General features: G+C 55.4%; 2 protein-coding genes across 4 annotated transcripts; both read left to right on the top strand.

Annotated features, from left to right (window-relative positions):
* The first annotated feature begins 38 nt into the window (after positions 1–38).
* Positions 39–4781, top strand: HSD17B1 (hydroxysteroid 17-beta dehydrogenase 1). 2 transcript variants are annotated; one of them, XM_033182946.1, is made up of 7 exons: positions 39–951; positions 2733–2789; positions 2877–3044; positions 3191–3370; positions 3556–3649; positions 3996–4173; positions 4260–4781. In XM_033182946.1, exons 1-7 carry the CDS (start codon positions 567–569, stop codon positions 4503–4505), a joined length of 1308 nt encoding a protein of 435 aa, XP_033038837.1. In that variant the 5' UTR covers positions 39–566; the 3' UTR covers positions 4506–4781. The 2 variants fall into 2 exon arrangements, with proteins under 2 accessions (XP_033038837.1, XP_033038838.1); XM_033182947.1 differs by having other exon boundaries at positions 2686–2789.
* A 4690-nt stretch (positions 4782–9471) lies between these two features.
* COASY (Coenzyme A synthase) lies at positions 9472–13692 on the top strand. Of its 2 annotated transcripts, XM_033182944.1 has the most exons (10): positions 9472–9633; positions 10029–10739; positions 11382–11596; positions 11855–11986; positions 12119–12308; positions 12393–12457; positions 12634–12718; positions 12887–12984; positions 13076–13222; positions 13323–13692. In XM_033182944.1, the coding sequence occupies exons 2-10, from the start codon at positions 10040–10042 to the stop codon at positions 13383–13385; spliced, it is 1695 nt and encodes a 564-aa protein (XP_033038835.1). In that variant the 5' UTR covers positions 9472–9633; positions 10029–10039; the 3' UTR covers positions 13386–13692. The 2 variants fall into 2 exon arrangements, with proteins under 2 accessions (XP_033038835.1, XP_033038836.1); XM_033182945.1 differs by having other exon boundaries at positions 9495–10739.
* Positions 13693–14299: the final 607 nt, after the last annotated feature.

Raw genomic sequence — 14299 nt, 5'->3', positions numbered from 1 at the left:
GCTGCCATGATTGGGAGGACTCAAGGCTATAGCATGGCCCTGGGGTGGGACCTGTTCTCCCATCCCTTGCCTCACATCCCTGTTTTTGTTTGTTGTTTTGTTTTATTTTAGATGGAGTCTTGCTCTTTGCCCATGCTGGAGTACAATGGCACAATCTTTGCTCACTGCAAACCCTACCTCCTGGTTTCAAGCGATTTTTTTGTCTGAGCCTCCAGGTTAGCTGGGAGCTAACAGTCTTACAGGCTTACACCACCATGCCCGGCTAATTTTTATATTTTTAGTAGAGACGGGGTTTTGCCATGTTGACCAGGCTGATCTTGCTCTCCTGACCTCAAGTGATCCACCTGCCTTCCTGCCTTGGCCTCCCTAAGTACTGGGATTAGAGGAGTGAGCCATAGTGTTGGATCCCATCCCTGTTTTTAATACTAATCCTTTGAATGGAGAATGCCTCCTGTTGAAAGAAAACTTTTTTTTTTTTTTTTTTTTAGAGACAGTATCTCTTTGATGCCCAGGCCGAAGTACAGTGTCGCCATCTTGGCTCACTGCAAGCTCCGGCCCCTGGGTTCATGCCATTCTCCTGCCTCAGCCTCCTGAGTAGCTGGGACTACAGACGTGTGCCACCACGCCGGGCTAGTTTTTGTATTTTTAGTAGAGACAGGGTTTCACCATATCAGCCAGGCAGGTCTCGAACTCCTGACCTCATCATCAGCCCACCTCAGCCTCTTAAAAAGAGCTGGGATTACAGGCGTGAGCTACTGCTCCTGGCCAGGAAAACCTCTTTTCAAACAGTGTTTTCCTTAGCTGTCATGCCACAACAGTCACCAACACAGGAGACTTCTGTCACCAAATATTTGGAGGATTTTTCCCACGCGGCAAGCAGTGAAGAGCAGCTGGATGTCCTCAAGTTCAGTTCCAATGTAATCAACCAGAGACGGCATCAGATACCACAGGGTGAGGGCACAGACTCATGAGACTACACCCTCCTTCCCACAGGTCACAAGTCCTGGTCCTGAGAACTTCTGACTGACTGGCTTCAAGTTGGAGTTCCTGAGACCCCCTTCCCCTCTATGGAGTCAACTCATTTGCTATAGTGACCCAAAAAACACAGGGAAACCCTTATTTACTGCTTTATTACAGAGGAAAATTTTTTTCTCTCTTCATTTTTTTTTTTGAGACAGGGTCTCACTCTGTCACCCAGAGTGAGTACAGTGGCAGGGTCTGGCTCTGTCACCCAGGCTGGAGTGCAGTGTCACGATCTTGGCTCACTACAGCCTTGATCCCCCACCAAGTAGCTGGGACTCCAGGCACACACCACCACACCCAGCTAATTTTTAAATATTTTTTGTAGAGACCAGGTCTCACTCTTGCCCTGGCTGGTCTTGAACTCCTGGTCTCCAGCAATCCCCCTGCCTCAGTTTCCCAAAGTGCTGGGATTACAGGCATGAGCCACTGTGCCCAGCCTTGAAGGATATTTTAAAGGTTAGAAATAAATAGCCTGATGAAGAGATACAGACAGGCAGGGCGTGGTGGCTCAAGCCTGTAATTCCAGCACTTTGGGAGGCCGAGACGGGTGGATCACGAGGTCAGGAGATTGAGACCATCCTGGTTAACACGGTGAAATCCCGTCTCTACTAAAAAATACAAAAAACTAGCCGGGCGAGGTGGCGGGCGCCTGTAGTCCCAGCTACTCGGGAGGCTGAGGCAGGAGAATGGCGTAAACCCGGGAGGCGGAGCTTGCAGTGAGCTGAGATCCGGCCACTGCACTCCAGCCCGGGCGACAGAGCGAGACTTTGTCTAAAAAAAAAAAGAGATACAGACAGGGTGGTCTGGAAGGGTCCAGAGCAGGAGCTTCTATCTCCGTAGAGTTTGGGTTACGTCACCCTCCGGGCACATGGATGAGCTCTTCACCTTCTGTCAGCCTCCACGCGTTGAGCTCTCAGAAGCTCCCCGAACCCTGTCCTTTGGGTCTTTTATGGAGAACTCCATTGGCTGTCCATGATTGAAGCATGGACAACTGTGATAATGTGACTGGGCAAAAAGGGTCTGATCTAAGCCTAGCAAGGCTGGTCCAGATTCTTTGGGCCTTTGTGCAGCATTCCTTTCTCCAGGGTATGGGGCAAGGACCCACTCTGGAATGAGGATCCTACAACCACAATCAGATTAGAGTCCTGCCTTGGGCAGCTGAAAAGAGGACAGGAGAAGGTCAGAGAGAGGAGAGGCTGTTTTTTGAGGCCTGAGGCGCCCCAACATTACAATGAAAGACTGTAACCATGGTCATGTGAGTTATGAGCTAGGAACCGTGGACAAAACCAACACATACACAATCATCTCCCACCTCCCAGCGCCTTTACTTTCACAGCCTCTGCAGCAAACTGCGGTCACTATAATTGCTCCGTGGCACAGAGGCATACCCAGGGGAATCTGCCCAGGGGGCCACTCTGTGCCCACATGGGAACCCACACCTCCCCTCCCTCTGACCAGCAACCAGGACAGTTTGGTGTTCCAAGCAGTGGGCTCATGTCTGTTTTGGCTCAGAACAGGGTGGGGAGATCAGGCCAGGGACCGGCAGGAGGGTTTATCCTTGAGATTGCGTGGGAGACACAACAAGGGGTGGGGGCCCGTCAGCGGGGCGGGGTGAAGCGAAGCAGGTGATATCCAGCCCAGAGCCCCAGCCTGTCCCCACAGTCTCACCATGACCCGCACCGTGGTGCTCATCACCGGCTGCTCCTCAGGCATCGGCCTGCACTTGGCGGTACGTCTGGCTTCAGACCCATCCCAGAGCTTCAAAGGTACGTAGGGACAGGGAGGGAGAGAAGGGAGGAGCCCCTGGAGGCCAGAAGACAAGTCAGATCTTCCTTCTCTCCCAAAACCTCCAGTATATGCCACATTGAGGGACCTGAAAACACAGGGCCGGCTGTGGGAGGCGGCCCGGGCCTGGGGATGCCCTCTGGGATCCCTAGAGACGTTGCAGCTGGACGTAAGGGACTCAAAATCCGTGGCTGCTGCCCGGGAACGCGTGACCGAGGGCCGTGTGGACGTGCTGGGTGAGCTTCCCAGAAACACACGGGCTCCTAGAAGCTTTCTCCACCCTGCCTTCAACCCAACATGTCCCGAGGCCCAGGCAGCACGAGGGGACAGGCTGTGCTGAGGGTGATGCTGAGGCAGGCTGGTCGGGCCTCTGTCCCTGCAGTGTGTAACGCAGGCCTGGGCCTGCTGGGGCCGCTGGAGGCGGTGGGGGAGGACGCCGTGGCCTCTGTGCTGGACGTGAACGTGGTGGGGACGGTGCGGGTGCTGCAGGCCTTCCTGCCAGACATGAAGCGGCGCGGTTCGGGACGCGTGTTGGTGACCGGGAGCGTGGGAGGATTGATGGGTGAGTGGTAGGTACTGGCCTCCGCAGCTCCAGATTCTTTGTGTGGGGAGCTGAGCCTTGAAGGCAGGCTCCGGTGGGAGGGTGGGGGGTTGGGGGGAGGGGTGCAGTCAGCTTGGAGGGGCACCGCCTTCCCGGGTATGTCCCCCTGGCCCCTGGGCCTCAGGAACCTCGTCTCCCCACCTAAGGGCTACCCTTCAATGACGTTTACTGTGCCAGCAAGTTCGCGCTCGAAGGCTTATGCGAGAGTCTGGCGGTTCTGCTGCTGCCCTTTGGGGTCCAGTGAGTCAACACTTCCGCCTCCCCAACCCTCTGAACTCTGACCTAGAGACCCCGAGCACCCCGTCATGCGGGAGCTGCTCTGGGGCGATCTCCCTGGCCCTCCCTGCCCGGCTCACATTTGCTGTGTGCCAGGGCTCCCGCGTAGCCTTAGATGGATTTGGGAGGGCTGCTCCAGCAGGAACCCGCGTTTCAAATGTTCTGGTTATCACCAGCGCCCTTTCTGCCTCACTTCGCAGCGCAGCGGTGCGGGGCCCGGGACGTGGTCCGGGCTGGGGCTGGGGTTGGGGCTGGGACTGGTGCCTGGCTCGCGTCTGCCCCCGCCCACTCGTTGCTCTCGGGCCGGCAGCTTGAGCCTGATCGAGTGCGGCCCAGTGCACACCGCCTTCATGGAGAAGGTGTTGGGCAGCCCAGACGAAGTACTGGACCGCACGGACATCCACACCTTCCACCGCTTCTACCAATACCTCGCCCACAGCAAGCAGGTCTTTCGCGAGGCGGCGCAGACCCCTGAGGAGGTGGTGGAGGTGAGCGCGGGGCTGGACTCCGGGCGAGGGGGCGGTGCGTCCTCCGGCGCGCATTGGTGGCCAGAGCTCTCCTCCCGCTGCCGCAGGTCTTCCTCACCGCTTTGCGCGCCCCGAAGCCGACCCTGCGCTACTTCACCACCGAGCGCTTCTTGCCCTTGCTGCGGATGCGCCTAGACGACCCCAGCGGCTCCAACTACGTTGCCGCCATGCACCGGCACGTGTTCGGCGACGATCCGGCAGAGGCCGAGGCTGGGGCGGGGACTGGGGGCGGGGCCGGGCCCAGTGGGGTGGGGGACCCTGAGCTCGGCGATCCCCCAGCCGCCCCGCATTAAAGTCTTCCTCGGCCGCTGTCTCCCTCGCCCGTCTTTGTCCTCTGGGTCTGTGTGGTCCCTGGGGACGGGGCGACGGTGGTGGCGGCGGCTATGGGTGGCTAAGATAGATCACGTTAGCCAGTTTTACCTGCGCAGCTAGGCGCGATGGCTGTCGCCTGTAATGCCAGCGCTTTGGGAGACGGAGACAGGAGGATTGCTCAAGCCCTGGAGTTGGAGACCAGCCAGAGCAATATAGTGAGACCCCCATCTCGACAAAAATAAAAAACTTAAAAATCAGCACAGTGGCACCATTCCTTGAGCCCAGGAGTTGGAGGGTGCAGTGAGCATGATGGGGCCACTGCACTCCAGCCTGGGCGACAGAGTGAGACCCGTCATCTGCAGGAGGAGTTAGGTGGGACTTGGGTTGGAGTAGAGTCAGGTTATGACCTGGACCCCATTAGCCATGAGACCTCAGGCAAGTTCCTGGCTTTCTGAGTCTTTCTTTTCTTTCTTTCTTTTTTTTTCTCCTGAGACAGAGTTTTGCTCTTGTTGCCCAGGCTGGTGTGCAATGGGGCGATCTCGGCTCACCACAATCTCTGCTTCCCGGGTTCAAGTGATTCTCCTGCCTCAGCTGGGATTACAGGCATGCACCACCATGCCCGGCTAATTTTGTATTTTCAGTGGAGATGGGGTTTCTCCATGTTGGTCTCAAACTTTTAACCTTAGGTGATCCGCCTGCCTCAGCCTCTCAAGGTGCTGGGCATACAGGCATAAGCCACCCCATCCGGCCCTCTGAGTCTTTCTCATCTGTAAAATGGGTATAATAATGCCTATCTAATGGGTTTTAGTAATGGTGGAGAAAATGCCTGGAAGTGCTGGTATAGAGGTCTTAATAGCCAACAAGGACTGTTATTAGAACGATATAACTACTGTCACATTTTACAAATGTGTAAGAAGAAAGAGGGTTAAATGAATCAAAGGGAGACAGCCCCACTCACCCTGCTCTGCCCCAGAAGACTGAGAGATCCCCACCATCTGGGAAGCTGCCTCACCAGGAGTTCCAGCTGGGGCTACAGGACTGGCTACTTTGCTACAATGGCCTGTCGTTCCTGAGCCCAGTGGAGAGTCCCAGCGGGGGCAGGAGTCATTGGTAGGGGCAGTAGGGTTGTAGAGAAACTCTCTGAACTTCTGTGGAGGTCTGGTGCGGGAGACGAGTGAACAGGTAAGAGGCTAGGTGAGGATGCGGCAGAGGAAGGGGGCAGGAGTGCCCCAGGAGGGAGCGGTACTGAGGGAGGGATTCAGCTGGGTCTGTGAGGGAGGGAAGGGTGAGGGGGATGGCCCTTAGGAGTGGGCAGGGACATGACCACAGAAAATCTGGGAAGTGGAAACAGACAGGAACCTGCTGGAGTTCTTGGAGCTTTGTGTGGGGCACCGGGGGAAGGGGGCAGGCTCTCCACCCTGACCTGCCCCCACCTCCGGATGAGAGTCTTCTCTGCCTATTGGATGATGTGCTGCCCCTGCTCTTGGAGGAAGAGGCCTCCCAGCCACCCTCTCCTGCCAGTCTCCTTGCCCTGCTGACCCGGACAGATCTGCTGTCGCTGCAGCATCCAGGAAGGCCACAGGGAGGGGGGCCAGGTGGCATGGGTTTCTGAGGCCTGAGATCTGCTCTGAGTCCCGCTCTCACTAACCCCCTTTGCCCCTCTGTGACAGTGTGGTACGTATGTGTGCATGTGTGTACCTGTGTGGTGTGGCTCACCAGGTCACCCCTGGGGGTGGGATAATAAGAGGTAAAGTGTGACCCCCTCTCTTCCATACATTCATACTTTTTTTTTCAAACTTGTGAATATTCACATTGGTTGGTTTTTTTTTCTTTTTTTTTTTGAGACGGAGTCTCGCTCTTCGCCCAGGCTGGAGTGCAGTGGCACAATCGCCACTCACTGCAAGCTCTGCCTCCTGGGTTCACGTCATTCTCCTGCCTCAGCCTCCCAAGTAGCTGGGACTACAGATGCCCGCCACCACGCCCAGCTAATTTTTTTTGCATTTTTAGTAGAGACGGGGTTTCACTGTGTTAGCCAGGATGGTCTCGATCTCCTGACCTCGTGATCCACCTGCCTCGGCCTCCCAAAGTGCTGGGATTACAGGCATGAGCCACCATGCCCGGCCACACATTGTTAATAATTTTGTGCGTCCCATGACTTCGAATAGAGCACTTAGATGCCGATGACCCCCCACCAAAGAAACCCCACTGTCTCCCACAGACTCCAGGTCTGTATCTCCAACTGCCTACTCAATACAACACTTGATGCAATGAACTTAATGTGTCCAAACCCCAATTCCAGATTTCCAATCCTCCTACTGGCTCCTTCCCCAGTCTTCTCTACTTTACTATGTGACCACTCCTTTTTCCCCAATACTCATTTTAAAAACCCTGGAGTAGTCCTTGCCTCCAGTCTCTCTCACCTTTCAACCAATTCATCAGCAAATACTGACAGCTCTAGCTTTACTCATCAAACTATATTCCGAAATCACCCTATTCCGGATTGCACAGTGTCCTCTCTCCCTTGAATTACAGCTGTAGCCTCCTAACTAGTTTTCTTGATTCCACTCTTGCCCATCAGCAGTAAAATTACCACAGTGCATTTAAAATGATCTTTCAAAAATGATAGGGCTGGGCGTGATGGCTCATGCCTATAATTGCAGCACTTTGTGAGGCTGAGGTGGATATTATTGCTTGAGGTCAGGAGTTTGAGACCAACCAGGTGAAACCCTGTGTCTACTAAAAATACAAAAATTAGCCAGGCATGGTGGTGGGTGCCTGTAATCGCAGCTGCTCCAGAAGCTGACAAAGGAGAATCGCTTGAATTAGGGAGGTTGAGGCTGCAGTGAGCCAAGATTGGGACACTGCACTTCAGCCTGGGCAACAGAGACTTTGTCTCAAATAAATAAAAATTGGCTGGGCGTGGTGGCTCACGCCTATAATCCCAGCACTTTGGGAGGCTGAGGTGGGTGGATCACCCGAGGTCAGGAGTTCAAGACCAGCCTGGCCAACATGGCGAAACTCTGTTTCTACTAAAAACCCAACAGTTAGACAGGTGTGGTGGCACGTGCCTGTAATCCCAGCTACTCAGGCGGCTGAGGCAGGAGAATTGCTTGAACCTGGGAGGCGTAGGCTGCAGTGAGTGGAGATTGTGTCATTGCACTCTAGCATGGGCAAGAAGAGTGAAACTCCACCTCAGAATAATAATAATAAAATGAAAAAAATTAAAATAAAAAAGGGAGCCTGGGCAACAAAGTGAGACCCGTTCTCTACAAAAAAATAAAAAAATTATTTGGATGTGGTGACATATATCTGTAGTCCCAGCTACTTGGGAGGCTGAGGTGGGAAGACTGTTCGAGCCCAGGAGGTCGAGGCCACAGTAAATTGTGGGCACACCCACTGCACTCCAGCCTGGGCAATAGAGGGAGACCCTGTCTCAAAAAAAAAGAAAGAGGCCGGGTGTGGTGGCTACGCCTGTAATCCCAGCACTTTGGGAGCCCAAGGCTGGTGAATCACTTGAGGGCAGGAGTTCGAGACCAGCCTGGCCAACATGGAGAAACCCCGTCTCTATAAAATATACAAAACTTAGCTGGGCATGGTAGTTTGTGCCTGCAATTCCAGCTACTCGGGAGGCTGAGGCAGGAGAATCGCTTGAACCCGGGAGACGGGGGTTGCAGTGAGCTGAGATTTCTCCACTGCACTCCAGCATGGGTTAAAAAAAAGTGAGACTCGGCTGGAAACAGTGGCTCACGCCTGTAATCCCAGCACTTTGGGAGGCTGAGGCGGCCAGATCACGAGGTCAGGAGATGGAGACCATCCTGGTTAACACAGTGAAACCTCGTCTCTACTTAAAATACAAAAAAAAAATTAGCCAGGTGTGGTGACGGGCGCCTGTAGTCCCAGCTACTCCGGAGGCTGAGGCAGGAGAATGGCGTGAACCCGGGAAGCGGGGCTTGTAGTGAGCCTAGATCGCGCCACGGCACTCCAGCCTGGACAACAGAGCAAGACTCTGTCTCAAAAAAAAAAAAAAAAAAAAAAAAAGAAAGAAAGAAAGAAGGAAGAAAGAAAAAAAAGTCTGGGCCGGGCGCGGTGGCTCAAGCCTGTAATCTCAGCATTTTGGGAGGCCGAGATGGGCGGATCACTAGGTCAGGAGATCGAGACCATCCTGGCTAACACGGTGAAACCCCGTCTCTACTAAAAAGTACAAAAAACTAGCCAGCAGAGGTAGCGGGCGCCTGTAGTCCCAGCTACTCGGGAGGCTGAGGCAGGAGAATGGCGTAAACCCAGGAGGCGGAGCTTGCAGTGAGCTGAGATTCGGCCACTGCGCTCCAGCCTGGGCGACAGAGTGAGATTCTGTCTCAAAAAAAAAAAAAAAAGTCTGTTCCTGTGTTTGCTCAGAACACCTATGGCTTCCCATTTCAGTAAAATCCAAGTGTCTTAGCTCGTTTTGTGCTGGCTAAATCAGAAAACCACAGACTGGAAAATTTGTAAAGAATCAAAGTTTATTTTGCTCACAGTTTCACAGTTTTAGGGACTGGAAAGTGCAAGAACGTCATGCAGTATCTAGCAAAGGGCTGTCCCAGGATGGAAGGGCAGAAGGTGGAAGCAAACGAGAGACAGGAAATTGGGCCTGTCGAGTAGCCTCCCACGTGAGGATCCTCGGACTGAGAGGGTACTAGGAGGACTGACACAGCGCAACCCTGTGATCCCCACCTCCGTCCCTGGAACATAGGAAATCTGGGTGTTAGTTCTGGCTTTGCGATGCCTCTTGGGTGACCTGGCTGAAGCTAATCTCTCCTCATTAGGCCAGAAGGGAATCTGTGAAATGGGCTTTGAATCCTGCCTTGACTTTCTCCGCCGGTCCCGGCGGGTATCATATCGCTACTAACGCTTCACCCACTTCCAGAGCCTTCGAGATCGGCCCCGCCCCATCAGCAGGACGCGTCCCAAGCCACTAGAAGTCTCGCGAGAATCCCGTGATGAAGCGAAGTCGAGAGGTTTGACCGTCCTCATTTTCCGTAGTTCCGAGTTGCGGTTTCTGTTAGTGTTTCCGGGTTGCCGCCAGGGAATCCTCCGCGGTGGTGCAAGTGGAACTAAAGCCTTGAGGTTTCAGTGAGTAGGGGACCGACGTGAGCCGTGAGCTTGAGCGTCCCCCTTTAGCGTCCCTCTTCGATTCCTTGAAGACTCTGATGCAGCTTAGCAAGAGGGCCCAGGATTTTTGGATCCCCAGCCCTGTGACAAGGGTTCCTGTACAGTTTCCCCCTCCCAGGATTTCGACTCAGTTCAGCGAAGTCACCGCCCCGTCTGAGAAATGAGGACACCAAGGCTTAGAGCACAGCCCCGAGGCGCCGTCTGCCAGGCCCCGTCCCCTCCCCGGCACCTCTCGATCAGCATAGAAACCCCGTCCCTGCTCCAGGTCTCCTCTGGGGTCCAAGGCCCCGTGCAGGCCTCTACCTCGGCCGCAGGCCCTTCCGTCACCGTCGCTTCGTCTCCCTGACTGTCCGCAGGCCTGGGCAGCATGGCCGTATTCCGGTCGGGTCTCCTGGTGCTGACGACGCCGCTGGCCTCCCTGGCCCCTCGCCTGGCCCCCATCCTGACCTCGGCGGCCCGGCTGGTGAATCACACACTCTATGTACACCTGCAGCCGGGCATGAGCCTGGAGGGCCCGGCTCAGCCCCCGTCCAGCCCCGTGCAGGCCACGTTTGAGGTTCTTGATTTCATCACGCACCTCTATGCTGGCGCCGACGTCCACAGGCACCTGGACGTCAGAATCCTACTGACCAATATCCGAACCAAGAGCACCTTTCTCCCTCCCCTGCCCACCTCAGTCCAGAATCTCGCCCACCCGCCAGAAGTCGTGTTGACAGATTTCCAGACCCTGGATGGAAGCCAGTACAACCCGGTCAAGGAGCAGCTAGTGCGATACGCCACCAGCTGTTACAGCTGTTGTCCGCGACTGGCCTCGGTGCTGCTATACCCCGATTATGGGATAGGAGAGGTGCCCGTGGAGTCCCTGGATGTCCCCTTACCCTCCACGATCAGGCCAGCTTCCCCCGTGGCCAGGTCTCCAAAGCAGCCGGTGCGTGGCTACTACCGTGGTGCTGTCGGTGGCACGTTTGACCGCCTGCACAACGCCCACAAGGTGTTGCTCAGTATCGCTTGCATCCTGGCCCAGGAGCAGCTTGTGGTGGGAGTAGCAGACAAAGATCTGTTGAAGAGTGAGTGAGAGGGACCCTGGACTAGGGCAGTGGAGGATCCCCAGATCTCCCCATCCCAGACCCTTATGCCGAGATCAAGGAAGGGTAGGGCCATTCATTACTTCCCAGCCTTCCCAAATGTCTCAGTGATTGACACTCAGTTGGTGCTAAGGACATTTTGTCAAATGAACAGCTTTCTCAGCATGTGGTCCAGTCACCACTCAATCAGAATACCCCAAATGTGAAGCAAAGGGATCTGCACTTTAGCAAGTTTTCCAGGTGATACACCCTAATGAGACACTGGGAATGAATGGGTGAGTGAGCTGTAGGTAGCAGTGCCACAGACAGGAGGAGGAAACTCAAGCATGGCATGGGTCTTGGAATTTTCCATCTGCCTCTGATGCCCTCTGGCACTGCTCATTCTCTGGAGTGGTTTCCTGGTGGCTTATTTTCTGGACACATGCCAGCCCTTGGAGTGACTATTGTGCTTGCCAGTTTGTTCACCTTCATGCTCCCCTCACCGTCACCATAGGCCTTACCAGCAGAACCCTTTCTGCCACCCCCCTCTGGAGATACTGTACTTAGGGACACTTTTCCCCAAACTGGCCCATACTCTCCTTCCCAGTAAAAAGATCTCACTGTTCTTCTGGGCTCCTTCCCTAGGCAAGTTGCTCCCTGAGCTGCTCCAACCTTATACAGAACGCGTGGAACATCTGAGTGAGTTCCTGGTGGACATCAAGCCTTCCTTGACTTTTGATGTCATCCCCCTGCTGGACCCCTATGGGCCCGCTGGCTCTGACCCCTCCCTGGAGTTCCTGGTGGTCAGCGAGGAGACCTATCGTGGAGGCATGGCCGTCAACCGCTTCCGCCTTGAGAATGTAACCCCTGAGGGAGACTGGCAGGCGGAGTGGATGGGGGACGGGGAAGGCCATTTTGAGGGGGCCGTTGGAAGTACCATGGCCCCAGAGGAGAGAAGTGGGGGCTTAGGGTGGTGGGAAGAAGCAAGGAGGAACTGGTTCTCAGTTTGCCCGCTGAGTTGGAGGAGGAACCTGGGGAGGACAGAGGGGCAGGTTGGATGTCAGGGTCTTCCTCTCACTCTCTCCTTCCCTCTTTTCACCCTTTCCTCTTTACCCCAGGACCTGGAGGAGCTTGCCTTGTACCAGATCCAGCTGCTGAAGGACGTCAAACATACAGAGAATGAAGAGGACAAAGTCAGCTCCTCCAGCTTCCGCCAGCGAATGCTGGGAAACCTGCTTCGGCCTCCATATGTAAGCTTCTCTCCTTCCTTCCCTCCTGCTTGGGTGTGCTGGCAATGCTGAAGAGTAGAAGCTGAGGGGCTCAGCCCCAGGCATGAGGCTGAGGGCCCCAGTAACTGTGGGTTCCCTTTCACCTACCCCTAGGAAAGGCCAGAGCTCCCAACGTGTCTCTATGTAATTGGGCTGACTGGCATCAGTGGCTCTGGGAAGAGCTCAATAGCTCAGCGGCTGAAGGGCCTGGGGGCGTTTGTCATTGACAGTGACCACCTGGGTCATCGGGCCTATGCCCCAGGTGGCCCTGCCTACCAGCCTGTGGTGGAGGCCTTTGGAACAGGTAATAACTGGGGAAGGCTGGAAGTGGCCTGGAATGAGGAGCTAGCCAGGCCTCTGTGCTCAGTTGTCTATCTCTGTTGTCCAGATATTCTCCATAAAGATGGCATCATCAACAGGAAGGTCCTAGGCAGCCGGGTGTTTGGGAACAAGGTAAACAACAGTTTCCTAAGGGCTCCTAAGCCGCTACTAGACCCAGGGGTCAGGGTCTGGTGGAACTCTCTGGTCTGGCCCAGAATGCCGATTCCACTGATCTGTTCCCAACACCACCTTGCTCGGGCTGGCGTCTTCTAAAGAAGGTAACCTCTGCCCTCTGTTCCCCTCCTCAGAAGCAGCTGAAGATACTCACGGACATTATGTGGCCAATTATCGCAAAGCTGGCCCGAGAGGAGATGGATCGGGCTGTGACTGAGGGTGAGTGGGAGGGAGGATGGGAGCAGCCAAGGGGACAGTTAAGCTGATTCTTCCCCCAAGAGCTTCCCTGCCCCATGTGGGACTGTCTGCTCACCCTGGGACTGTGTTGCGTGTGCTTTGCCTGGGAGAGCGTTGGCACTGCTGGCGGTGACTGGGCTCTCCCCACAGGAAAGCGTGTGTGCGTGATTGATGCGGCTGTGCTGCTTGAAGCCGGCTGGCAGAACCTGGTCCATGAGGTGTGGACTGTTGTCATCCCTGAGACTGAGGTATCTCAGCCCCACCCCCCACACCATCCCTACTGCAGATCCTATCCTGTGAGCTGGAATTCTTTCTGACAAATGTCTCGTCTGTGCCCAGGCTGTAAGACGCATTGTGGAGAGGGATGGCCTGAGTGAAGCTGCAGCTCAAAGCCGGCTGCAGAGCCAGATGAGCGGGCAGCAGCTTGTGGAACAGAGCCACGTGGTGCTCAGCACCTTGTGGGAGCCGCATATCACCCAACGCCAGGTTGGTGGCCAGGACAAGGCCGGGTTGTGGGGAAGGAGTCTCCAGTGGATGCTGCCTGACCCTGCCCTCTTTTCCTCCCAACATTCTGGCCTGTCTGAAGGTGGAGAAAGCCTGGGCCCTCCTGCAGAAGCGCATTCCCAAGACTCATCAGGCCCTTGACTGAAAAGTTCTCAGTGGGGCCAGACTGGCCCCTGGAGCTGACAAGCGACCCCGTGGTGAGGAGAAATGGGGGCCTTGATGTGCATCCTGGTTCAGGCCCAGAGGTCCAAGCTATGCTGTGCAGGACATGGCCAGGCCTGGTGGACTCAGGAAGCCTACCCAACACTGGTATTTGGCCAACACTGAGGATGTGGTTCACGGAGGAGCAGGCCCCTCCCCACTCTTGCCCATGGGTGACTCTTACCCACAGCTGACAAGGGCCAGCGCAAATACTGGAACCTGTAACAGAATTAAAGGTGAATGTTCCCAGGTGTTGCCTGGATGGTGTCTGCTTCCTGCTCCAATGCCTCTAGGTATCTTTGGGATCCTTAAGCCACAAGTGCAGGGCCCAGGCCTGACCTGGAAGCCTGGGCAATGCAGTAGTTAAGAGGATGGCCGGATGGCCTTTAGGCGAGCCAGAGGCCAGCCTTGGCCCTCCCAATGACCAGCTGTGTGCTTCTGAGTAAGGTGTAGACTTTCTAGGTACTGCTGTGTTATTTTGTTTTTGTTTTTTTAATCTGAGAGGCCGCATAACCTAGCTAGCGGGTTCTTTGCAAGGGTTCATTCCACATGCATCCTGCCAGACACTGGGCTGGGTGTTGGAAGATCAGCCTTCCGCGCGCCAGGCGGGGCCTCTGCTGTCACAGAGCTTGCAGCCTGGTGGGGTCGGACAGGGTGGCTGCGGAGCTTCTCTGCCCGGCTCCTGACACACCGGCCAGCAGTGCAGGTCCGGGGAGCGCGGGGAGGCCGCCCGCAGGGTAACGTGGGGAGCCGGCCGGCCGGCCGGACAGTGCACGTGCACACACTACCTGCGGCGGTGTGCTGACAAGCCAATTGCGGGGACTCCATCTTACAAAACGCGCTTCATGTCGCCGCCAT

Source organism: Trachypithecus francoisi, unplaced genomic scaffold (genome assembly GCF_009764315.1).
Source record: "Trachypithecus francoisi isolate TF-2019V2 unplaced genomic scaffold, Tfra_2.0 Lachesis_group20, whole genome shotgun sequence".
Taxonomy (NCBI): Eukaryota; Metazoa; Chordata; class Mammalia; order Primates; family Cercopithecidae; genus Trachypithecus; species Trachypithecus francoisi.
This window is presented reverse-complemented; position numbering and strand designations above follow the sequence as displayed.